Source organism: Zeus faber, assembly GCF_960531495.2.
Source record: "Zeus faber genome assembly, chromosome: 1".
NCBI lineage: Eukaryota > Metazoa > Chordata > Actinopteri > Zeiformes > Zeidae > Zeus > Zeus faber.
Window position 1 is genome coordinate 45,051,105 of NC_137193.1, and position 27,498 is coordinate 45,078,602.

Below are 27,498 nucleotides of genomic sequence, written 5' to 3' on the forward strand. Positions count from 1 at the left end.
ACTGCGTGGATTTTTGTGCGACAGAGTAGATATCATTCAAAAGCAGACATCGATTGTTTTTAATTTGATTTTAAATGTATGGGTTTTTTTGTGAGAGAGTAAGCAGAAAAAAAACAATTTACAGATTCAATTTGACCTTTTTGGGAAGTAATTTATTATTGATGATGTAGATGTCAATCACTGGGTTTGAAAGGAGATACCTTGTTATTGTATTTATTCTGATGATAATGTCCCTGGTTTATTGTTTATTTTTAGGTTGCTGTTTATCGGCAAATGTACTCCTAATTTTCGTATATTAGTTTCTAGTTTCTATTTTTGCTACTTAATTATTGTTGACTATCGTTTTGATGTTGCTGCTGTAACACCACAAATTCCCAATCCCAATTCCAAGGATGAATAAAGTATATTTTTCTCTTTCTATCTATCTATCTATCTATCTATCTATCTATCTATCTATCTATCTATCTATCTATCTATCTATCTATCTATCTATCTATCTATCTATCTATCTATCTATCTATCTATCTATCTATCTATCTATCTATCTATCTATCCATCTATTCAAGAGTGGAATAACATGGCAGCCATTGTGTCACCCATTGAGACCCATAGCATTGGACTCCAACATGATGTTTGGGCTTCACGGTTCCATTTAATTTCACTTAACAAAAGAAAAGCTGCCCGCCCCCGGGGGGGGGGGGAGAGATGGCGAGATGTGGGGCTGGTCCAGAGCCTTGGGGGGGGGGGGGTATGGAGCTGTCAGCCGGATCATCCAGAGCTGAGGCTGATTCCTCAGTCAGCTGCCTCTCAAGCCTTCCTCTCTGACCCTCCCCAGTTCCCCAGAGCCCGCTGATCGCTGTCACCATAGTGATTCTCTCAGTCCTATCTAGACCGCTCCCTCACTCCCCCACTCCCTCCCATCCGTCCCCCCTCCTCCCCCTGCCATGTCTCCAGCTCCCCGCTGCTCTTGCACTGTCTTTTGATTTTTGCATGACTTCCTCTTTCATTGATGAGAGACGTTACGTGGGGACATCCTTACATGTCCAGGGTATAAAGGGTTTCCTTGTCACCGCAAACATACAAACACAAACACATGCACACGGGCAATGACATAATGCAACCATGCATGCACACACACACACACACACACACACACACACACACACACACACACACACACACACACACACACACACACACACACACACACACACACACACACACACACACACACACACACACACACACACAGTAGTTTCATGCCTGGAAGGCAAACAAAGAGATATCCTGTGACAGTTTTTGCAGTTGTGGTACTTAGCAGCCAGCGCAGACTCTGCTTTTTACTTTACAGTTAAGAAGAAAGAGCATCTTTCTAAAACAGTTTAAAGGAGGGTTTGAACATATCTTTGTAGGGCTGACGCTCTCCGTTTCCCAAGAGGGTTTTGTCATGTTCTGCGAGGAGCCACGCTGCAGTGTGCAGCGTGGCCCCAGTCACTAATAACCCGCTCTAAAAATAGACACATATTCTCAAACTTTACTGTAGAAAACATATTTAACCATGACAGGGATGCTTACATGTGAAGCACATTTATATGTTCAGTGATCATCTCCGGTTAAACATGTTAGAATATGAAAATAAAAAAGCACTCTCCTGAGAGGTAATTAAAATTTGAGAAATCACAATGTGGACTTTACCGTCCTTTCATCTTCTTCTTTCTCTCTTCGACTTGTTTTTGTTAAATCATTTTTGCCATCTGTGACAGAGAGGCTACTGAATAAGCATGCAAATTGAATCTAATGTGCATGAAGGAAGAGGAACCGCTAAGGTAGTTTTTCATGTCATATAATCATTTCTTGAGCACCAGTCCAATATAAACTATAATGGTTTAAACCATAGAAAATAAAATATTAAGTCGATACAATACAATATTATACAATTTGCTTATCATTACAGACTGTACAATCATATTTTCATTCAAAAAGAACAAAATGAAACCAATAACAAATCAACTGACCCATCATAATTCACGGAAATGTCAAAACTTAATTTGTCATCTAAGGTCAGACTCTAACTACGACAGGTAGTTAGCATTAATTTTTGTCGGGAGATTCAAACCACCTCTGCATTCCCTTGATTAGATAAGAGCCATGTAACAAAAGAAACATGTAGCGTATCCAATTCATTTTTTTTCGTGGCCCCATAATTCAATTTCAATCTCCGCCGTTGAAAATGAATAATTGTACCACCATGGAGCCCTTTAATTGGTGCAGCATTAAAGGAATGACATAGCATGAAGGACAGCTATTCAATTCTCAATTTTACCAAAATATTACAGAGTGCCACATTATTCTATTCCTGTCATCTGAGAAATAATCAGGCCGACCTATCTGCTCAGCGGCCTGTTGATGCTCGCCATCAAATACGATCACACACACACACACACACACACACACACACACACACACACACACACACACACAGAAAAAAGAAGAAAAGAAGGAAAACATTGCCGTCCCCCTGGTCATGTTCATTTGCTGCTGTTACACGCTGCTTATAAGCCGAAAATTAGCAGCAGCCTGCATGGCGATTGCTTCAGGAGTTGTGTGGTCGCTCATTTGATGCAGTTAATCAGGTGCAGCGCTTGTAATGGGAAAGGAATGGGGCCAGCCTTGATTGGACCTGATGACATCTATGCTCCAACTGTCGAAAAATCCTCCAGCTTTAATCAATCTGCTGGATAATTTGAAATCTCTTTGTGCCGCCTGCCGTCACGGGCAGGTTTTTTCCGAAATCACTTTTTAAAAATGTACGTTCTGTTGCAATGAAGCCTAAGCGTTTCCTGTAAACTGGTAAAATGCAGCAAAAACAATATAGAGACTATATTTTCTGTATGATATTTACTTGATCCTGTTCCTAAAATTCAACAGTAATAACTGAGTGACACATTTTATTTTCTTTTTCTTTTATTATCATTATTTTGGAGCCAGCACCACTACTTGTATGCATTGAATTTCACATTAAGACCTACGTATAAGCAACAGATTGAGACAAAATAAGATTTTCTGACTGTACTTTCAGAACTGACATCACCGGTCAAATTCCAGATATTCCACATTGCATGTTAGGAAACTGTTTTGCGTGAATTTTGTGTGAAATCCCATTGGCTACTTTTATTATATCATGAACATCCAGAGAGCTACAAATGTATTATATAGAAATTATGATGTAGGTCAAACCTACAGTATATAACTAATTTTTTTTAATAAAAAATATCAATGAAATGTCAATATGTCAATGCGTCGCTATGTTTCCCATGACCCCGAAGATTGAGAAAGTCTGTGATGACCATGAATATTGTAAATCATTTCGGGATCTTTTCTACTTGACTTTGAAACTTTTTACCATGTATTGACTTCAGTAAAAAAACAAAAAAACAAACAAACAAACAAAAAACAATTAGCTTCTTCAGTCTCCACAATCAGGCTTTCCCTACAAGTGTTTAATAAATAAACATCAATGAATGCTGAATACTTTTGAGACTTGCAGAAAATCTACCCACAAATTAGACTTAGATTTTCTTTTGTTATAGGGAAATAATGTGTTTATGGTATTGTAGTTGCATATTTCATTAACTTATATTATTCTATCAGATGTCAAAAAAACATCCATTCACTAAGTGCGTCTATCAAAATAAAACACATTGTTTTGTTAAGATCCTCAAATCATTTCTGTCACTTGGACTTCACTCAAGTTGTGCTGACAGTATGGGTTCATTTGCCATTATGAATCTGACTTGGGTTTCTGATCTTCAGAAGCCACATTAAAACCATCCACACAAAGTAAATGCATTATTTAGTTATACATGTTCATTGATTTCTTTTATGCCTGTATTGTTTTATGCAGTGTTTAAACTCACTCCCTGTATGCAGTGTATCGTGTCTAAAAAGTGGATTTGATCTGCTCTGAGCGCGCGTGCACGCGCCCGCCTCCCGCGTCGCCATGGTAACGCTCCTCCAGCGTCCTGTGAGCGCAGCGGGAAGGAAGATGGAGGAGAACAGTGCTAGAGACGGCGAGACTGGTGTGTAAAAATCACTGTTTGAGAGCTTTCCCTCTTTTGGTTCCGCGGGCGCGGGTTTGTGAACGACGCACAAACAAGTGGTTGACGTATGTAACGTCTTATGCGGAATATAGAGACACGGACATCTGTGTGCTAACTGTTAGCCGCTAGCCGCTAGCAGGCAGGTGCATGATGTAAACAAACCATGGTGTGTGTGTGTGTGCGTGTGTGACTAGCTTAGCTCTTGTTCGAATTCACGACCCGATACTGAATGGTCAACAGGGCTTCTTCATTAAAAGGGTCGTGGTTTATCTGCGGTTGATTAAACTGTCGGTTAGCGAAATGATTTTTACGTTAACTGACCGTTAGTTTGTCTGGGTTTACCTGTAGTACTATCTGGTGAGCGATGCTCCAGGTAGCTAGTCCACTATTGCGGTTTGTGCTTTAAAACCTTAAAGTTTTGTCAACACTCCATTTTTTGTTGAGCCGGCTCCAGATTTTTATCTTTATTTTATTTTTATACCAGCCATGTGGAAAAGGGCAATAACGACTGAATTAGACCGTCTTCATCTGGGATGATGTGAGAAAACCAAATCCCCCCAGTCACCACAACAAGTCGCTCCTCCTTCTTTGTGTCAAAGAACGCGGGAGCGAATCCAAGAAAAAAAAGCAAATTTATGAGATTGGTTTTGATCAGATTGCAGTTGAATTATTGTTGGTAAATATTATTGCAGCATCCTAGTCCTACTAGTAGTAGTAGTAGTAGTAGTAGTAGTATGAATGAATCCATGAATAATAATGTAAATAATAATAAATAATAATAATAACAATAATGATAATGATAATAACAATAATAATAATTATTATTATTATTATTTGTTATTATTATGTTCATACAAAAAAGGTTGAATTGCTCAACAACAATTTTTTGAAAGCAGGACTAAAGGCAAAACATTTGCATGTGATCATTGAGCTACAAATTATCCAGAAGTCACACACGAGCGATGCAGTGGCACAGCGGGCTCACGGTTCGGTATGTATCAGGGTTTTGGGCCACGGTAACAGTACGGTTTCTGTATCTTTACATTTAACGAAAAAATGTTTTAGTTAAAAGGTGTGAAAACTGTTTTAATAGTAGTCTCCCACAAATTACTAGTGTTACGCTGTGTCTATGACTGGGGCGAAAGCAGACGGGGGTTCAAGTTCATTGGTGGGTTGTTATAATTTGCATAAGTTCATCTGATTGGAGGGGGGGTGTCCAGGATAGTGGATAATTTTCATTAATATGTATTTATTTATATATTGTATAAAATATTTAAAAAACCTTCACAGTTAAAAATATACAACCAGTTCTGTAGTTAGTTATTTTTGTGTAGAACAGTGTAAACAGTATTTCTCACTCATAAATAATTATAGTAAAATAATTATTATTATTGAAATAAAAGATCACAGTCGGACCAGTGCGTGTGTGCCTTCGCTTTGTGAACCTGGCGTGACAGTGGGTGCGCTCCTTTTCAGCCAGGGCACCTCCCACCGAGGGAGGAGCACAGACTATCTCTTATATGGAGGGGGAAACATTTTCCGGTGGCAGGAGACAGCAACTTAAACAAATAACACGATAAAACTGTAAAACTTGACAAAAAATGTGCTCCCTTCATTCCTACAAAAGAGTCGTTCAAAAGAATAGTACAAGAGTTGTTCGTAATAAAGAGGGACACGGCCATCCCAGGGGGTTATTTTCCAACTGGACACCTTGATTGATGGACCTCTTTGCTTCAATATTTAGACGTAGTTTTATCTTGTGTTTCTATGTGAAAGGCTGCGTAGCCAAGTGTAGTTGAAAAAAAATAGACCTCCCGCACAAAAATAGAGAAATGGTGCGCTGACCCCGGACAGCTGACGTAGCCGGTGGAGCTGCAACAGTGGATTCAGTAGGAAGCAGCACTTACTGCACGCCTGCTCCAACGGTGGATTTCTACAGTAATATCCTAATAGCGTGGTTCACCTGTGCGTATTGAACTGTATGGGGCATACCGAATGGTCCGATAATATACTGTGTACCGTTGCATCCCTAACACACACCCTGACAAGTGAAACCCACTTAATACTAAGCCAGTAAATACTTATACTTAAGCTAGTTACTAAATGGTAATAATATTTATAAATTATACTCTATTTATAAATATATTAATTATATAGGGTATAATTTATATATTTATAAATTATACCCTATGTACCCATAACAATAATTTATCCTGTGCATTACATTTTGTATATATTTTTTATGTTTGTATGTGACTATTTCGGTTTCGTATTTTTTGGTATATACTGTGTACAAATATACTGTATAGACATACAGTACTGTGCAAAGGTTTTAGGCACTTGGGAAAAAATGCTATGACGTGAGGATCCTTTCGAAAATAGCTTTTATTTATCAATTAATGACATAAAAAGTGCGATAAACAGAAAAAAACTGGTTGGCCATACCAAATCAATAATTGACATGGCCACCCTTGGCCTTTAAAACTGCACCAATTCTCCTACAGTACAAAAGGTACAACTGCACATAGTTTTTAAGGTACTAGGCAGGTAGGTTGTTCCAAGCATCAGATTTAGGCTGTCTCGGTTGCTTCTGTCTCTTCAAGATTCATGTAATCCCAGACCTACTCGATGATGTTGAGATCAGGGCTCTGTGGGGACATACCATCTGTTGCGGGGCTCCTTGTTCTTCTTTTCACTAAAGATAGTTCTTTATGACTGGTTGTATGTTTGGGGTCATCATGGTACAGACGTATTGAGACACTAATGCAGAAGATATATTATAACCATCTAACACAAATATTGTGAAACATCTAAAGTAGGATTGTTAACAATTAATCAACTATCAATTAATTGCTAATGATGATTTAATCAGTTAAGATTTCAAATCAAACAATTAACTGAACAATGTGCGGTTATGTTGTATTTGTATTACCAGGAATTTTCCGCCCGAGAGCACAGGGCGTTTAAAAAGCTCACATTCTCCGTTGCAGTCCCTCACCGGAACGACAGGGGGCAGTCGAGAAAGAAATACCAGTGGAGCAGGAAGTTGTAGTAGAAGTAGATGCAGGCTTCAAGAATAATGACAAATAACACACAACAAACATGGCTGCGCGTAGAAAACAGGAGCTTCTTGATCCCGATGAGGAAATTATACTGTATGTGTATTGTTGCCCAACAACTAACCCTCAAGTCACGCAAAGACGAGTCGTAAACATTCCTGTATGCGGGAACAAGCTCAGCGAATCTTGTCTCAAACTTCTCTATTTTGAAATTAAATGAAATGAGGAGAAACAGGACTGGCCTTCAGTCACAAAATCTCAGAGGTGCTCGATCTCACGCCTTTGCGTAGGTCTCCACGTGCCGTGGCGCCACCCCATGGAGATGTTACTAGCTTTTATGTTGTCAATTAATCAATGATTGTTTGGTTAAGAAGGTTAACAACTATCGATTAAGGAAGTGCCGCCCACCCCCGTTGGTAAACCACAATGCCATGGTGATACGTTGCTTTTTCACTGTGGTAAGAAAAATAATCATATCGTCACAGCCCTACTCTCAGGCTTTGTTTTTTAATGCTAAACGTCTGTAGTGGAACGCACCAAACCTCACCAGAACAAATTCCATACTTTATGTAAATGTACCTGGGGGAATTAACTGATTCTGATTCTGATTCTGATTCTGATGTATTTCCGACAGCAATGCCTTTAAATAAATGGTAATATATAGACTTGTTTCTGCCACCTGCATTTTCCTTTGCAGCTTGTGATACTGGGGGAGAGGATGCTCTGGTTGGCAACGTGAACAAGCTGATGGTGATCCCACATGGCTATGCAGGCGCTCAGAGGAAAGGACATCTGGTGTTTGACGCTTGCTTCGAGAGTGGTGAGTCCTGACAGTACAGACCCTGTTAAGCTGGATGTTCAACCGTGATAAAATACACACACAACTTAGTTGAGTTGGGGAGCTACAAGTTTATTTCTAGGTTTGATTATTGTCGCTTTTGAACTTTTATTATCGCTGACGCACATTTAGTTTTAGAACTTTTCGTAGTCAAGTGGTTTTGTTTTTTATGTTATCTCACTATTCTACTGGCTGCATTGTATTTTAAAGGCCCTTTAAAGCAAACCTAAAGGTGACCTACCGCTTACTTTTGTGTCACATTTTGAAATTTGACATTTTTGTTTTTTCACATAATTTAAAAGTGTAGAATCAGAGCTTAAAAAAAGGTATCACTTGTGGGAGCAAATCAAGCAAATATTTTGGAAGCTATGACTTATTAAACATTAAGGTTTCGAGAAATCAGTCTTTAAAATTTGAGATGCATTTCCAGACTTTTGCAGCACCAAATACCCATTTAGAAACACAATTACTGTAGTGCTTTAAATGATTACACTTGGATAGTGCTGATCCCCCTCAATGCGATCATTTTAAATGTGTTTTTCTGAAATAATATTTGAATCATTCATTTATAAAAATATTGGAAAATGCATAATTCAAGTTCAACCTTTGATTTTAAGTTTTTGTTTCTTTAATTCTAAGTTCATGCTCACTATACAAGCATGACCCCTTTATTTTTCTGTAACTTCTAAACATTTCCATTTCCTGCCTTTATTGTTTTATAACAATGATAGTTTAAAAAGTGACACTTTTCAGATCGCACACATGAAAACCTATCACCGGGGGACAGCAATTCCCAGAATGCAACTGGCTGGGTCCTCCCTGTCCTCCCATTTGCATTCTGTGAATTGTCGTTTTCAGGGAGCACCCCCCCTTCGCCCCCTCATGCTACCAGTTTCATGATATAATTGAGCTTGTGCCACCCTCTTGTCATAATCCATAACAAAACAGAGATTACATTTTCACTGTGAAGTGAAATTTCTTGCTTCTGGTGTTTATTTGTTGTTGCGTTACAACATTGCCTACGGAAGTGACGTCATCTCTTCTTCTTTGTGTCTGCTGAGTGGTCACAGCTGTCAGCGGTTTCAGCACGACAGTTTTGTATCACATGAAAAAAAGACCAGGTGTTGTCCGGGTTAACTTATAACCGTATTTTATCAAAACCGTGTCACATTCTGACACATCTCTTGGAATATCAAACGATGATCTTGATCTGTATGTTTGCACCAAAGAGAACCATAAGATTTCCGTTTGCGCTGTTTTGCGAGTTCAGCGAGTTGGTGAGTGACTTTTTCTTCTCTGTGAAATGCTGCTGGATTGCGTCACGACTTATTTATGTTTAAATAATATTTAGAAATGAAACTCCATTTTGAAAATACGCTGAAAGATAGAAACAACTTGAGGAACATAAATCTGCTTTAATCTCATTTTGGATGAAAAAAAAACTAATTTCCATTTTTTTTCTAGTCAAAAGTAGGGTTATTTCATTGATTTTTCTTTCATAATTCTCTTGCATCTTTTTCATTCTTTTAACCCCTGTTCTGAAAAGTGCTACACTGTATATAAATTAATTTGTTGTTATTCTATCAAACAGAAATCAAATGGTGACCCACTGCAGACTTGAGGGTCATTTGGCGGCTTTTAAATTTTTTTTGCATAATTTGAAAGTGAGAATTTAAAAGAGACTCGGAGCTTCCAAACAAGGTGTCACTTGTGCAAATAAAGCAAATATTTTTAAAGCTATGACTTGTTAATGATAAGGGTGTGGCAAACTGTCATTCTGAGATAATCACAATTATCTAAAGTTTTACCAACACAAGGTTAATTTAGTCAGCTCCCAGAATGCATATGGGGTTGGCGGACAAACCAAGCCTCATGGCTACTTCACATACTGCTGAATGGGCCAATCACGAACAGCGTCAACAAGACACAACTAATTTAGTTTTTAAAAAAGCTTTTATTTAACAGTAAGAAAATACATGTTTTATAAAAGTGGAATTATTTTGGAGTTTAAAAGTATGGACAACACAACAAAATGTAGAGTCTATCAATATTATGAGTCTCAGAAAATCTGAAATCTGAAAATCTGTCACGGACTTCATCATGTCTTCAACGAGCGTATTGTCGGTCTCCTCCGGTGGTTCTTGAAATATTCAGTTTCATCGTCACATTAAGGTTGAAATCTGCTATTTGAAATGTTCTTCAAGTCCGGAGTAATATCAGATTAAGCAGCTTTAAAGCGTCGCTGTCGGAGAACTGACTATCATCGTGGAAAATGTCCAGTACGCGCTGCTAACACTGACTTGGATCTATCGCACTGGTCAGAATAAGGTCCAAAATATGATTCAGATCTTCCGCCACCCGCTTCGCATTATCTATAACAATACGGAGAAGAAAGTTTTCACAGATAAGTGAGACCGAAACACCCCCGTGCTGCGCTTTAACCCTCTATTTACGGAAGTGACGTAGATGCGTGACACGAAGGGCTCTTCTTCCACGCCGTTTCACAGCAATGGCTCCGTGTGTGTAAAAGTTGTACAATTTAAAGGCTGAATTCTATCAAAACGGTTTCACATTGTGACTTCACATCACATGGAATATGGATTAATGATCTTCACCTGGACTCTCGCTTTAAAGGAAACGATCGATCGGCGTTGTTCAGCGCTATTCAGCGTCTCTGTAAGTGAACTGCGTTTCCCCATGTAATCTAACGAGAATATTTAACTCCACGGTTTAATATTTTTTTACTATTTATCAATCAAACTCGGTTTTGAAAATACATTGAGAGATAAAAAAAACCACAAAGGAACACGAATCTGGAAAAATCTCATCTTCCTTCAAGAAAGGTTTCTCAACTTACAGTGGTACCTTGATTTACGAGTGCACTAACATATGAGTTTTCCGAGTCGACGTTCCGTCAATTATTTTGTATTGATTTGCGAGTAAAAAAGTGAGTTACGAGGAGCGAGCTTCCGGTACGCAGCCGCTAGTTGGCGTGGAGAGCGAATCCGGCCAGCATCCCGCGTCTCACTCTTTCACTTCACATGGTTACCTGACCGTGGCAGCTTTTGTGTTTTGTGCTCACGATTTGTGCATTTTGTGCAGTTATTTTGCCAAAAAAAAAATTCTAACCATGGGTCCTAAGAAAGTAAGTGCTGAGAAGAAGAACGAATGATGTTGATTGAATTAAAGCATGAAATCCTAGAAAAACATGAGCGAGGTGTACGTGTGATGGAATTGTCAAATTTTAAGCGAAAGTGAAGTGAAAAAAATAAAAAATAAATTGTAGCAATTAAGTTCAGCAATAAAGTGTAGCAACAAACGGAAGTGACCGAAAAAGCACAAAACTAACCTCCGTTAGTCCAAGTCGTCTGATCTCCAAGGTAAATACACTTTATGAAACCAGTTTATTTCTTTTCATTCTCTTTTATTTATGTTTTTATACAATATTTGTTATTTATAAATACATTTTTCTTATTTAAAAACACGTAACAAAAAAAAAATTGGGGTGGTTTTTGGGGGGCTGGAACAGATTAATGGCATTTCAATGAATTTCAATGGGGAAAATTTATTTGCTATACGAGCAGATTGAATTATGAGTTCTGTCACGGAACGAATTAAACTCGTAAGTCAAAGTACCACTGTATTTGGCTGCTCTGGCGATTTTAGAAATGCGTTAGATGACGAGTTTTGCTGTGAGGCTGAGATGCGAATTTTAAGGAATTTCCTGAATCGATAGCTGTTAACCATAACAAACAATCATTGATTAATTGATAACATGCAAGCTAATGACGTCACCAGGGAGTGGCGCCTTGGTGCGTCAGGACATATGTGGCGTTGCGCACCTCCGAGATTTTGTGACAGGACGCAAGGAGTGTATCGCCGGTTCGCTCATACAGGAATATTTATGACCCTTCTTTGTGCGAGTTAAATATTTTAACTTTTTGCCGTCCTCTGCAACGCAATGAGTCGGATGTCACGTAGCAGATAAAGTCTGGTGCAGATATGGACATCGAGGCGCTAATAAAAGTATTAAACATTACTCAAATTCTTAGATATGAACAGACACAAAATAATTTAGTTTTATGTATTTTATTGGAGTCATCACCATAGCAACATATCGCTTGTTTCGTTTTGCCGACTCGTACCTCTCCCTCCCTACGGGCCTTTTTTTCTCCCCACATGCCGTTTGGAAAGTGCCGTTATCCCGTTCCTGTCGACCATGTACCATCTGAATGCAGCATTAGTTGTTGAGGAACAATAAAAATATAGTTTTCTCCTTAGCATCGACACACGCAGCCATGTTTGTTGTTTTCCGTTCTTGCGGAAGCCTACTTCTTCTACTAATTCTTGCTCCACTGGGCATTTTTTTCTCCACTGCCCGTGTCGCTCTGGTGAGTACTACTACTTGGTACTACTACTACTTACCCTGGCTGGGTATTTTTTATTCTCAAAGCACCCTCCTGCTGATACAATTACAACAAGACCGCAGATTGTTCAGTTTTTATTAATAACAGAAAATCGTATTAAATTAAATTCTTATTAGTAATTCATCGATAGTCGATTAATTGTTAACATCCCTACTTCTTTATAAAGTTAATCCACAAACCTTGAAAATATTTTATATAGGTGTTTTTCTTGGCTCCATAACGCTATCAGCTGATAATAATATCAGCTGGTCGTTGTAGCACCGATGTAGTTCCCCCGCCACCTCATCATGTGACAGGATATCAGCATTTTGATTTTGATTTCAGTTAATTGCAGGTGCTGATACCCAAGTTGCCGGAAAAAGTTTAATGATTAGAAAGTTCAAGTACCTGTAAAGTGCAAAGAAATATGTCTTCTGAATTTGTCACACCACAGAAAAATGTGTAATTAACCACCCAGCCAGATTTGAATGATTAACAAAATTGGCAAGTATATAAAAATTAGGTTTAAAAAACAAAAGGCAGTTAGCTCTGTTCTGAGACGCAGGGGGCGTGTCCGCTGATAACGCTGAAACCACACACAAACCCGCTTACCGTGTAATAACATATAAACGTTTACATTTGAGTAACTTCCATGTTTAAATGTTGAGCTGAACCCAGTCCATTTTACCAAACCTTTCACGGTCAAACCAATGGGATTTTTTATTTTTTTTTTGTTCTCCTCTGTGCCACATCGCAGGCGCAAGGCCAAAGGGTGCACAGGGGTACTCTGAGGCACCCACGGGATCGGCGCAAAGCCTTGGCATGAGTTCACAGTCTCCTTGAATATGCCTTTTACTCCAGGTGTTTATTCCCAAAACAGCGTTGTATCCCAATCTTTGGCTGTTAGCTTAGTTATGTTATGTTTATGCTTATATAGTGTTGGGGGGGGGGGGGGGGGCATGCCAAGTATGACCGCTCCACGTCATCGAGTCATGATTTAGCCCTGCCAAAAAAATCTGTACCACAAAAATGGTGAGAAACAATTTAAGGGTCGGACTCCACAATTCAGTACTACATCGTTTGCAGTCCTTTCTCAGTCTTTTCTCACAGTCACATGTTTTTCAGCGATTACTTTATAACATGTACAATGTGTTTAGAAACAAATCACTGAATTCACTTTTCAGGGACCTGGAGATAAATTGCATAGACTGCTACAATTTCATTTTGAGGAAGTTAGTAATTATGCCATGGATAACCTTTTTATGACTATAATATAACAAGTACAACACAGCAGCTAAGAACTTTATGTAAATTATTTTCAATTTCAAACCGGGCACAGTCTCTTGAGATGGTTGATTCTTCCAGGGAGGAACTGGTCGAGAATGCAATCAAGTTGCAACGTTGGAAAGCGTTGACCTTGAGAATCCCAATTTCTGTGAATGATTAAAATGGAAGAGTATAACACAGTAAATTATAACGGCAACTCTTTGAACCTGACTTTTAATGACAAAAATAATATATCCCACTGCAGAAAAAGTAAGAAATAAACTCAATGGATTTATGTAAGTGATTGCTCTCTCATCATTTCCATCTTTTTGTGTGTTTTTAAAAATATCTTACTAATAAAGAAATGGAAGGAATCTCTGTCTCTCTTTTTTTTTCACGAGTGCTGTCAGCATGCTGGGCATACAACACAGAGTATTTGTATGCCATTGCACTGAGGACAGAGTTAGTCTGCAGGTGGAGTTCAACTTTTCAACCTGCAATGCAACTCTTTATTAATTCTTTCATCATCAATAACTCTATCCCGTGGACGACCTATAGGATGACAAGAGCACAGTTTTTTGTTTGTTACACAGAGCCACCACCTACTTATCCAAGAGGGGAGAATCACCATGGGTGAGACAAATGTGTGTGTGTGTGTGTGTGTGTGTGTGTGTGTGTGTGTGTGTGTGTGTGTGTGTGTGTGTGTGTGTGTGTGTGTGTGTGTGTGTGTGTGTGTGTGTGTGTGTGTGTGTGTGTGTGTGTGTGTGTGTGTGCACATGTGTGTGTGTGCGGTTGATGTGTCCACCGGTAAGTGTATGGGACTTGTCCCAATTAGTTCTGGTGTATGAGGTCGGAATTATATCATAGCACCTTCAAGCAGCGGAAAAGGCCGATGCCACCTGTGGCAGTTTTGCCTACCATGTTTCAGGGTGCTCCGGCACAGAGACACAGAAGAGTTTTTTTTATTTAAAACAGTTTATTGTGGAAAGTGGCATGTCATGACAAGGGCTCCTATCCTGAGTATGTGTGGGGATGGGGGTTTTACCTGCCGCTCGTTGACCAACCAACAAGCAACACCTGTTGCAGCCACTCTGATCCTAGATCCACAAATTATCTAGATGCAGGTCAGGTGTGGCTGCTCAAACCACACCATCCCCCCACCACACCACCCCTGAGTCCCGCAACTGTATAGACACTTGACGGCTGCAGGAAAGCCCCGAGCACCCTGCCCTGCAGCTACAGAAAACCTCGCAGCCCCCAGAGAAGCTGGGAGCCCGCAAAGCAACACCCACACGGTCCGCCATGTGCCCCTGCTATGGCGGACCACAGAACAGAGGACAGCAGGCAGCCCCCCAACCAAAGCCCAGCACCCCAGTGATGAGTGCCCCGCACACCGAGAGCGCCAGAGAAAAGATACCCGGGCAGCCAGGTGCAACAGTGCCCCCCACCGAAGGAGAGCAAATAGGGAGCCCGCACTGAGCACCAAACCCGCAATCACGCCTTAAACCAACACATGTACACTAGCTGCAGGCAACCCCCAAGGGCACCCACTGAGTGGTAAAACCAGTCCAGTTTATTAAGTAGTCTGAGCTGGCTAAAAATGTATATATAACATTGAACACTTCCAGTAGGGATGATATTGGGTTCTGTAAATATAACAAAATATTGTCTGCATATAAACGGTTTTTGTGAACAGAGTTTCCTGTTTGTATGCCAATGATATTACTGTTCTGATGATGGATGGCCGCCGCGAGGGGTTCAATAAAAATGGCGAATACTAAAGGGGTGAGTTGACATTCTTGTCTTGTGCCATGTTGTAGAGTGAAACCTTGTGAAGTGTTACCGTTGGTGATGACAGAAGCAGATGGTGAGTTATACAGAATTCAGATCCATTGAAGAAGTGACTCTCCAAAGCCAGATTTGTTGAGAGTGGAAAAGAGATATGTGCAATTAACTCTGTCAAATGCTTTTTCGGCATCTAAAGAAGCAATAACAGTATTTAAGTTGTTCCTTTAAGATATGCGGATCAGACTTAATAAACCGCGCATATCGCTGGATGAGTGTCTGTCCTTGCCAAAGCCTGTTTGGTCTAGATGAATTATAAATGGAATTTATTTTTCAATTTTGTTGGTTAGTGTTTTACTAATGTTCTTTAAATCAAAATTAATTAGGCTTATGGGTCTATAACTGGAGGTGAGAGTTGGGTTTGAGCAAAACTGAAATGAGAGTAGTATTCATATATGGAGGGATGGTGGTGGTTGACTTAATCTCTGTAACCATTCTGATGAATAGTGGAGATATGAGTGGCCAGAAGTGTTTATAGAATTCCACTGGGTAGCTATCTGATCCAGCTGATTTATTATTGGGCATAGAAAAGTTAGTGGTTGATCTAATATGGTCGTCTGCTCTGTGGATAGCTTTGGGAGGTTGATATCATCGAGGAATGACTTAATATTTGATATATTTGATTCATTTTCTGAGTGATTATAGTTTATCATAAAAATCTCTGAATATTTTATCCATGTCTTGAGGGGTGTGTTTTATCCTACCCTGTGGATCTTTGATGGATGTAATAAGTGTTTTTTCTCTATCGCGTTTCAATTGATTGGCAAGAAGTTTACCTGATTTGTCATTGAATTTTGAATAATTCACTCTTGCTCTTTGCATGAGGAATTGTGTCTGTTGTATAATATTATCAAGTTGAGATTTAATTGTCTGGAGCTCATTTTCGGATTTGCTCAGTAGGTGAGTGGGCTAATTGGGAGTGCTAGTCTTTTAATCTTTGTTCTAGTTTAGAACAAAAGTTTATTTTTCTTGTGAGTGGATAATTAATTAATACTCCCTCTCAGAACTGTCTTTGCCATTTCCCAGAGTAAGGACGATCATATTTCTGGAGAGTCATTCAGTTCAATGAAGGATGTCCATTTTCTGGAAAATAAATGGTTTCATTCTTTATCCGTCAGAATGTTAAACCACTACCTGCCGGGAGGGTTTGGGTTGGTTTCATTCATGAGGCCGAAACGAATCACAGCACGTGATCTGATATTACAATAGGGTGGTGATCAGGATAAGTGATTTTGGACGTTACCGAATTACTTGTCAAAAATAATGTAATCTTAGAGAAGCTTTTGTGGGGTGGTGAGTAATATGTATATTCTCTCTTATGTGGATTATTTCATCGCCAACAATCGAAAAAGAGCAAGGTCACTCATATATTCTTTTATAGTGTCAGACGAGCGCCTGGACTTCATTATCTTTGGTTTTTAGTGGCACGGTGGCGCAGTGCATTGCACTGCTGCCTCACAGCAAGAAGGTCCTGGGTTCGATTCCCGCCTGGGGCGCTGCTGGCACCGTGCTCCGGCGGGTTATCTCCCAAATAGGAGCCTTTCTGTGTGGAGTTTGCATGTTCTCCCCGTGCTCACATGGGGTTTCCTCCACCTCACGTCAGTAAGGACCCCCACCAAAAACATGCACCCATCATCGTCTGACCAGCGATGGACATTTATCATCTGGTCCCCGGGCACGTCCACGTATGCTGCCCACTGCTCCTGGCTGTGCCCCCAGAGGAAGGACAAGCCAGGATGGGTCAAAAGCAAAGAATCCATTTCACCGGCCACCATCAAAGCATGTGCATGTGTGTGTGTGTGCAAGCATGTGGTGTGTTGCGTGATAAATAAAGTCTGTTTCTTTTCTTTCTTCTTCTTGTGAATGGTTGAAACTTGGATCGAGTACTGTGTTGAAGTCCCCTCCCAGTATAATAATTGAGTCCGAGAATTCTAAGAGTTTTGAAAATATATCATGAAAGAAATTTGGGTCGTTCTCTTCGGGGCCATAAATATTAGCTATCGTTAATTTGATGTTTCTGTGGTGTGGGGGTAGTGTGGTTTCAGCAGCCACACCTGACCTGGATCTAGATAATTGGGAACTCAGGATCAGAGTAGCTGCATAACTGTTGTTCGTTGGTTGATCTAACGAGGAGCAGGTAAAACCCCCATCCCCACACACACTCAGGAGAGGAGCCCGGGTCATGACATGTCCATCTGCTCCTGGGCTAATTCCAACTAGCCCACTCTCTCTAATAAACTGGTGTCTACTGAAAACGCTACTTGGGTGGCATGTGGTAGGCGAAACTGCCAGTTTCCTATAATTCTGTTAATCATTATGTATCACCCTCCTGTGTCTGATATTGTGGTTTTATTCTGATATGGGATAATTGTATTGATCAATATGGAAACACCTCTTTTTTTTTAAATTATATGATGCAGAAAACATCTGATTACCCATTTAGCTTTCAGTTTGAGGTGCTCAGAAGCAGTGAGGTGAGTTTCTTGCACTAGACGGAAGCTGGGGCTCATCCTGGTGAGATGACATAGAATTGGTGAGCTTCTGAGCTCGTGAGCCAGCTAAATGTAGAAATATGTGACCCACCGCAAACTTTAGGGTCATTTGGGGTCTTTAAATTTTTTTATATCATTTAAAAGTGGAGAATCAAAGCTTCCAAACAAGGTGTCACTTGTGCAAATCAAGCAAATATTTTTAAAGCTATGACTTGTTAATGACAAGGGTGCGGCAAACCGTGTTTTTGAGATGACATTCAGCCAGCTCCCAGAATGCAAATGAGGTTGGTGGACAAACAAAGCCTCATGGCTAATTAACATACTACTGAATGGGCCAATCAGGAACAGCTCAACAAGACACAACAAATTTTGTTTTAAAAATAGCTTTTATTTAACAGTGAGAATATACATGTTTTATAAAAATTTGAATTATTTTGGAGTTTAAAAGTACGGACAACACAACAAAATGTAGGGTCTATGAATATTATGAGTCTCAGAAAATCTGAAATCTGAAAATCTGTCACCAACCTCAACGGACTTCATCACGTCATCAAATTCTTCCGTTGTAACAGCAATGGGCATATCGTCGGTCGTCGGTCTCCTCCGGTGGTTCTTGAAAATATTCAGATTCATCGTCACATTAAGTTTGAAATCCGCCGTTTGAAATCTTCTCCAAGTCCAGAGTAATATCAGATTCATCAGCACTGTCGTTCTCCGCGTCGCTGTCAGAGAACTGACTATCATCGTGGAAAATGAAGTCCAGTACACTACAAGAAAAGAAACAGAAACAGTCTTTAATCGTCACACGACACTCCACAACACATGCTTGCACACACACTTGATGGTGGCCGGTGAAATGGCTCCTCTGCTTTTGACCCATCCTGGCTTGTCCTTCCTCCGGGGGCACAGCCAGGAGCAGTGGGCAGCGTACGTGGACGCGCCCGGGGACCAGGTGATAAGTGTCCATCGCTGGTCAGACGATGATGGGTGCATGTTTTTGGTGGGGGTCCTTACTGACGTGGAGGAAACCCCATGTGAGCACGGGGAGAACATGCAAACTCCACACAGAAAGGCTCCTGTTTGGGAGATAACCCGCCGGAGCACGGTGCCAACAGTGCCCCAGGCGGGAATCGAACCCAGGACCTTCTTGCTGTGAGGCAGCAGTGCAATGCACTGCGCCACCGTGCCACTAATTTTCTAAAGAAGAAAATTTTCACAGATAAGTGAGACCGAAACACCCCTGTTCTGCACTTTAACTGTCTGTATACTGAAGTGATGTAGGTGCGTGACGCGAAGGGTTCTTCTTCCACACTGTTTCACAACAATGGCTCCATGTGTGTAAAAGTTGTACAATTTAAAGGCTGAATTCTATCAAAACGGTTTCACATCGTGACTTCATATCACATGGAATATGGATGAATGATCTTCACCGGCGTTGTTTGGCGCTGTTCTGCGTCTCGGTAAGTGAACTGCGTTTTCCCATGTAATCTAATGGGAATATTTAACTCCACGGTTTAACATTTTTCTACTATTAAAAATCAAACTCGATTTTGAAAATACTTTGAGAGATAAAAAAAACCCACAAAGGAACACGAATCTGGAAAAATCACCTTTTTCAACTTATTTGGCTGCTCCTGGCAATTTTAGAAATGCGTGAAATGGCGGCTTTTGCTGTGGTGGGTCACATATGTTAAAATGTTCCAAATAACAAACTCAATGGATGCCATTGAGGTTAGTTAGGGGGTGATGAATGTGGATTTGTAGTTTTCCCATGCAGAAGCACTGTGCATCCAAGGCAATAGCTATACTACCATGCTCATGTTTTCCTATAGATAAATCTTTTTTTTCTCCTTTACGTTCCATTCTATTGTACTAGTATTGCAGGAAGTTTTTAGGGCTACATATCTTCACGAAAAACTGTCATATAGACAAAGATAAACATAGAGCATTGCAGAGTCAGACATACATATAGTGAGAGAGTAGACAGAGAGTGAGCGTGATGAGAGAAGTAGGGATTTGGAAGGTGAGATGATGAGAGAGTGAGCAATATGTACAATCCTGACTTAGATAGGATGCTAATTGATATCTCGTGTATCATATCAGAATAACCAGGGTATGGTGGAGGTGTCTCTGAATAACGGACTGTCTATATATAGTTTCTCGACAACCACCAATACCCGTTTACCCTTCTGCCGGTTCTCCTTCAGGAAGGGGTACAGGATCTTCAGTCGGTCGTGGATCTCCTGGGGGAATTGGTTGTTCATACCCAGCATGGTTCATTTCAGTTCTCATCCTTTGCCTTTAACCAGCTCCTTGTGCCTCAAGTGTTCAAACTTAGCAATGATGGAGTGTGGTCGGTTCCCTACGTGGTGTCCCAGTCGGTGAACCCGGTGGAAGGTGATCTATTTCACGTTGAATTTGGTGCAATTTGGACATGCGGAACATCTAATATTAATGACATTTGAATAAACAAGCGAACAGTGAGCTGCTCAGTAGGGCGGGGCTTCAGGGCTCCGACGCTCAGCTCAACTCTGTGCAGCGGCGGGACGGGCCTTTAGAGCTGTGACTGAGTAACTTACATCCGCAGTGCAGCTCCAATATGTAGTCGGTGTTTTTCCCTGTGAGAAAGAGTGTATTTCCTCTGAGTAAAACCTGAATCAGGTAATAACCTTAATATGTAGTCCCTTGAGAAGTCCCTTGTATTTCCTCAGTGTTTTTCACTGCAAGTCGCCGCGAGTTCAACCCATACGTGCAGCAGCTCAAGTGCAAAGTTGTTTAGATGAGCTAACAGGCATGTTTTGAACGGGCTCAGCACTAGTATACTTATAATACAGTTAATTTCTTGAAGTGTGCGTTGTTGGTGACCTTTGTTTGCCATTGTTCTGCCAACTGAATGAAAAATAAAGTGCTTTTTTATCATGACAAGGTCAAGTGGGCAGAATCACACACAGATGCGCTAACACACACACACACACACACACACACACACACACACACACACACACAGTGCATCAGGGAATAAGCAGGCCTCCAGAATTGAATCTCTGTGTAAAGATAGGTTCAGATGGGAATCAGATTTCTTATTTTTGACAGGCAAGGCCATTTTGGGTTCTGCAGACTGAGATGAGGTTTAACTTAAACCCGTTCCTTTTTTGATATTTGGCCCAGCTGTCACCAAATGTAGTTCCCCGAAGTCAATTTTCATTTTTCTGTTACCGAATATATGATATAGATTTCAACATGGACAGACTTCCTTTCTGACGTAAAGTTTTTTCCCACTCTTTTGCATGAACACACATCACAATTTTATTTGACTTTATTGTTTGAGAAACAGAAGTTATATGTTTGCATTATATATATATATATATATATATATATATATATATATATATATATATATATATATATATATATACAGTGTGTGTATATTTATATATATATATATATATATATATATGTGTATATATAAAATATAAAGCATATAGATAGACCTGTCAGAAGAAAGCGATACATAAAGAAATAAGGACTTTTTACTTGTGATTGCAGAGGGATTGTGCTCTATGCTGAAATGTAAACATGTAATATTAGGAGGTTCATTCTGAGATATCAGCGATATAAAAATGGTGATTGGCCTTGTTATAAATCTGCCTATTTTCCCAGATGACTCGGACAGAGGAGCTCAGACATTGATTAATGGCTATTGAGATCCCACTGTGAGATCAGCTAACATATCACATCACTGGCTCCGGATGCATCTCCTGAATGATTTATGGAATTGATATTAATTTCTTTCCAGTAAATGCATTACTAAAGTTGGAGAGGGAGACAAATTGATGTTTGCCCGCTAATGTCAAATTAACGTCATAATGCTGTTTCAACAAAACATCACAGACGATCTCACTTAAATGTGGGCATTAGTTGCAGTTTTCTGACATATTTATAGCAATCGGTTTATTAAAGATGTTTTGACGAAAATTCTCAGCCACTTAAGCGGGGGAAGGGCTACCTGTCAAATCAATGCTTTTTCCGGTGCTATATTTTGATAATAAGTAAATACTGCTTATTTTCAGACATGTGAATATCTCCAGTCTTTCACTGTAATGTACACTGATCAGCCACAACATTGAAACCAACACTAATATTGTGTAGGTCCCCCCTCACCCCCCTGACCTGTCGAAGCATGGACTCCACAAGACCTCTGAAGGTGTCCTGTGGTATCTGGCACCAAGACATTAGCAGCAGATCCTTTAAGTCCTGTAAGTTTTGAGGTTTGGCCTCCATGGAACATTCTTGTTGTTCCATCACCTCCCACTGATGCTTGATCAGATCAGACCCTAACCTCGGCCATCCACATGATGTAGAAGCAACGTGATTAATCAAACCAGACCACCTTCTTCCATTGCTCCATGGTCCAGTTCTGGCGCTCATGTGGCCATTGTAGACACTTGCAGTGGTGGACAGGAGTCAGCATGGACACTCTGACTGGTCTGCGACTACGCAGCCCCATACGCAGCAAGCTGTGATGCACTGTGTGTTCTGACACCTTTCTATCATAGCAGCATGAACTTTTCCCACCAATTTGTGCTACAGTAGCTCTTCTGTAGGATCGAACCAGACGGGCTAGACTTTGCTCCCAACACACATCAATGAGCCTATGGGCACCTACTGTATGACCCTGTCTCGGTTCACCAGTTGTCCTTCCCTGGACCACTTTTGCTAGGTACTAACGACTGCATCCGAGGAACACCCAACAAGGCCTGCTGTTTTGGAGATGCTCTGACCTAGTTGTATAGCCACCACAATTTGGCCCGTGTCGCTCAGATCCTTATGCTTGCCCATTTTTTCTGCTTCCAACTCATCAACTTCAAAAACTGACTGTTCACTTGCTGCACTAATACATCCCACCACTTGACAAGTGTCAGTGTAACGAGATGATCAATGTTATTCACTTCACCTGTCAGTGGTTTTTATGTTGTGGCTGATCAATGTTTAATTTGTCTCGTAACTCTCAATATTTGTGTTTGGTGCCAAGCTGTTCTTTCCATAATAATCCAAAATGCTGCTAATCATTTGATTGCAGATTATTCTTAGCTGTTGCTAGCTGCTGTAATTCTTCCTGATTTGCAGTATTAGAATTATTGTCGATAAAATATTCCTATATATTTTTTTGTATAAGAATGGCTCTTTTTAACATTGTGCAGTTTTGGCGAGTTGTGTTGTAGTAGTTTTTTGTAATTATTATATTACTTTTTTCAGCATTTACATAAAGTAAATTAAAAATCTACTTTAAATTAGTTCCCACTGTTGGTTTCTTGACCTTTATGGAAAATCAATTTCAATAACTATGTGTTTCTTTGTCACATGTGCACAAAACATTTTGTTACATGGTAAATTTGATTGATACTAAAAGTTTACAACTCGCAATTTGGAGAAAAACTGTAGAACAAGCAGCATCACCAGTTGGATGATATGGTCGTTGTGAAAATCACAATGGGGTTATGGTGAATAACTTTTGTTGAGTTCAGTTCCCCTAAATAAGTACAGTACTGTATTTATTGATTAACCTTTACACTTTCCATATGGACAGAGGTCCAGAGCAAAGTCTAAGGGAACATGCCTTTAGGCTCCTGTGTTAAGATGCACTCAGTGTCAGTTGACTGAGTGTTTGGTCCTTATTTATGTGGGGAAATGCTTTATAATTCTCCTAAATTGACTGTGCTGTACCGCATGGTAACATCGTGCATCTCATTTGTGGAGAATATATGCAGCACATTCTGTCCATTTTTCCTGAAAATACCAGATTATAATTAAAATATATTTTTTCGAATTTTATAGTGAAATACTTGAAGTAAGGTTTTGTTAGGGAGGAATTGACTAATACCGTTTTCACACCAGAATTAGCGGGTTTCCCCGTGTTGGGTTTCCTCCCGCTGCATTTCCATCACTGGTTCTCTTAATTTTTCTGATCTGGTGTCTAGGTGAACAGTTTCTGGCTAAATGATGTCAGCAAGGCATGGTTAGTGACTCATTCTGTGTCAAACAGCGGCGTTTGGTTCAACAAAGAACTCCCAGCAGCTTTTAAAGCAGCAGACACCTTTTCGACGAAAATTCTCAGTCACATAAGCGGAAAAGCACGCATGCTTTTCAGATGGTGACACTGTCTCACAGCACATCACATTAACTGACCACCGTTGTCACTAAAATGTACTAAACTAAAATGTGATAGATAGCCTCCTTAAAATACTGTGACTTTCAAGTCAACTAATTCCAGGCAATCTTGTAAAGAAATTGCTCAAATGTGTTCCTCATCGGACAAGATGCGTACTCCCAACACCACTTTATGGCAACGAAGAAAATACAGTTGGTTTTCAAGCAGTCCAGCTGATATGTCTTATATCTCAAGAGCCCTATGTATATTGGCAGTGACAGGGAGGGAATTGGAAAAGACTCGGATACTATAGGCTTCTGCCATTTGTATTACATGTAGCATGGGCATGTATATTCTTCCAAGCTATTGAAATGGTCTTTCATGACAGCATACGTCCATTTTGCTCTATTCAAACAGAATGAAATAGCTCAAACACGGGGGTTGAAATAAGACATTTTCTTTACAATTTACGCAGAGATATAACTCACCACCATTTTTTCATTAAGCAGATGCCTTATTTTCCTCCCATTCTGGACAGCTGCCAGCATCCCACATACATTTTCTGAAAGACGAGACAATACTTGGTTTCTGTAAAATCCTATGTAATAAAATCTAATTGGTTTATTAGAATAGAGAGTGGTTGTGTAAACTGTTTGCCAAGGGTGTAAAGCACCTAATTTACATTTAGATTGGGCGTGATTCACTTTCTTGTCAGCCCGATGCAGATCGAGTCAGTTGGTCACTTACAGTATATGTTTGCAAAGGTTTCCTCAGTCATCTGGTTGTGTGTGAATTAATTCCAAACCAACCAATATCCCTATTCGCCTCTCTAGTCATAGATAAGAAAATGACCGCCATTAGGTAGCGTTTAATGGAGCTGAACGACAAGCTACTATTTGCTCAACGGTTCACACTGGGGACAACAGGGTACAAAGGGAAACATACAGTAGAAGACTTAATAGCCACGATTACTATTATATGTGAATTTATGTTTTCCTGCTAATATTGTCATTTCATGATACTTGGGGCAATGTTGGTTACAGGAAAATCATTGTGGAAGATTGTGGAGGACTTTGGTTAATCTGTAAACATGGGGCCTGAGCCCTATTGCATATTGTGTCAAGAAACAAAAAGATTCATTAAAATGATAAGAGAATCCCAATTGTTTAAATTCAAATAACATTCTTATCTTGTTTTGTCACATTTGTTTTGTCACACTTCTGAACTATTGGCACTTTCAGCTGAATCCCACAATTCTTTGTGAATCTGTCCTCCCTTGTGTCGTACAGTGGGACTGCTGACTGAAGGAGCTTCTAGTGTGTAGAGGAGGACGGTACTGGCGGCGCGGACGCACTGTTTTACGGTACCTCCGGAGTAATTAAACAACCATCGATTAGTCAGACTTTTGTCTGCTGACAATGGCTTGCATCGTCAAAGGAAGCCACCTCGGGTGAGAGGTGTTTAATGGAGTTAGCCCGTCCTGCAGCACATCTTAGGGACTCATCTAGCACTGTAGTCAATTCAGTCAAACCTACTTTGCATAACACGAGGGGAATGAGATTTCAGTTGTACAAGTTGTATTCTGTTTTGGATTTTGTGTTCTTATGGTTTGTATCACTCATTCTGTTCATTCATATATCATTGTTGTGAGTGTGTCCATGATTTATTTTACAATGAAATTGTAAAGAAGTGATAAATAAAAATAAGGTAATGCCTTTGTTAATGCTTGCCTGCACAGTAACCTTTTTTTCTCTGCCAATTACATTATAGCGTTCATGCAATTTTGGAGGCATTTCATGGGTTTGCTCCGCAGATATTTTAAATCCCCCCACAGTAATGATATTAGATGAAAAATGATTTTGCCTATTGCCCGGACAAAGAGAAATCAGTCCAGAAAAAATATATAGGGAAGAAAAAAACCCAATTCTGGTGGGAGATGAATAATGGGGATAAACGTAGTGAAAGGAGAAAGTGTTTGCTGATGATGAAGGCTTAATTGTTCTCTCAGTGTGCTGGATCTATCTATGGCCTTATCTTCCTCAAGAAATGTTTGTCATTTTACAGTGATAGAGTCCTTCTAAAGGAGGACTGATTTGAGTCAGAGCCAAAGTAAAACTTACAGACAGATGAAGAGGGATGGAGAGAAAGAGAGAGACAGAGAATGAAAGGGAGATAGAGAGGAGAGATGGCTAAAGAACAGACAGAAAGGAGAACAGAGGAAGAGAACATGATGAACACCGAGAGGGGGTGGGGGGGGTCTTGGCTGGTAGTTTGAGGGTGGTTATGTGTGTGTAGGGTGGGTGGTGCAGTCAAGCTTGTCAGAAGATATTTATATACTCCAAAGTGCCCAATGAATCAAGATAGTTGAGTGTCCATTGATTAAAGAAGAGGGAAACATTTTCACAATCAGGCCAGATGCCGGGAGTGAGTGGAGTGGAAAGGACCAAGCTCGCTGCAGCATGAAGCTTCTCACACTGATGTCCTCCGCTGGTACCCCCACCAGATGCTGATTAGTAATATCACGAAGAAAGTCATCCCCACGGTTGAAAATAATACATCTTTTTCATGTTGATTCAAAATGGGAGACGCAGTTTTGAGCGCTTCTTTTTGTCACTAATCTTACAGCACATGAACAGGTTATTTTTGGTGCCGCTGTTTTTTATTTTTTACTTTCTTGTGCTGTCTAACTGGCTTGCACTGGTTGATATATCCATCTTATATAGATATTGTTATGTGAGACTTGATTTCATCTGGGATTTTGATTATCCTAATATCTTGATATAGTTATATTGTTGACTGCATTATTATAGTATACAGTTCTCTGAACTTAATAGACGGTTCTCGCTGTTCTAATCAACGTCTCTACCTGCTTGGTCACAATATCCACATTACTAATGATTGCATCTCATATATTCCTTTTGTGTAAATATCTAATGAAAGCAACAACAGTCATCTCTCAGATATCGTAAACGTATCGCTATTGAGAGAGGGAGAGAAAGAGAGAGACAGAATGAAAGGGAGATAGCGAGGAGAGGTATTTGTCAAAACATATTGTGATATTTAATTTTGTGAAGGCCCTTTGCTAGTGACCATGGATCGTCTTTTCTCTGATGGGTTTTCCTTCCTTGGCACTGGAGAAGCTTCACTGCCCAAATCACTAAATGGTCTGTTCAGTTCTCCCTCCTCTCTCTTTCCTTTAAATCAGGAGTAAGGAGATACATTTGGGCTGTCTGGGGACTGTTGGCAAGACTATTTCTTTTGATTTATGCTATTTATCCGCCATTTGTATCCATAAAAGATTAGTCTTTATTATTATAGTGTTTTTAATGCTGGTTGTTTTCTCT

At 40.0% G+C, this 27,498-nt stretch overlaps 1 protein-coding gene across 1 annotated transcript in view; it reads left to right on the top strand.

Moving 5' to 3' along the window:
- Window positions 1-4,045: 4,045 nt before the first annotated feature.
- Window positions 4,046-27,498, top strand: part of agbl4 (AGBL carboxypeptidase 4) — a gene marked incomplete at both ends in the record, with an annotated part of 348,196 nt that continues 324,743 nt past the window's right edge. The window contains 2 exons of the mRNA XM_079996677.1: window positions 4,046-4,079; window positions 7,857-7,979. Of these exons, the coding sequence (XP_079852803.1) occupies window positions 4,046-4,079; window positions 7,857-7,979 (157 nt within the window). The remainder of the gene's footprint in view (window positions 4,080-7,856; window positions 7,980-27,498) is intronic.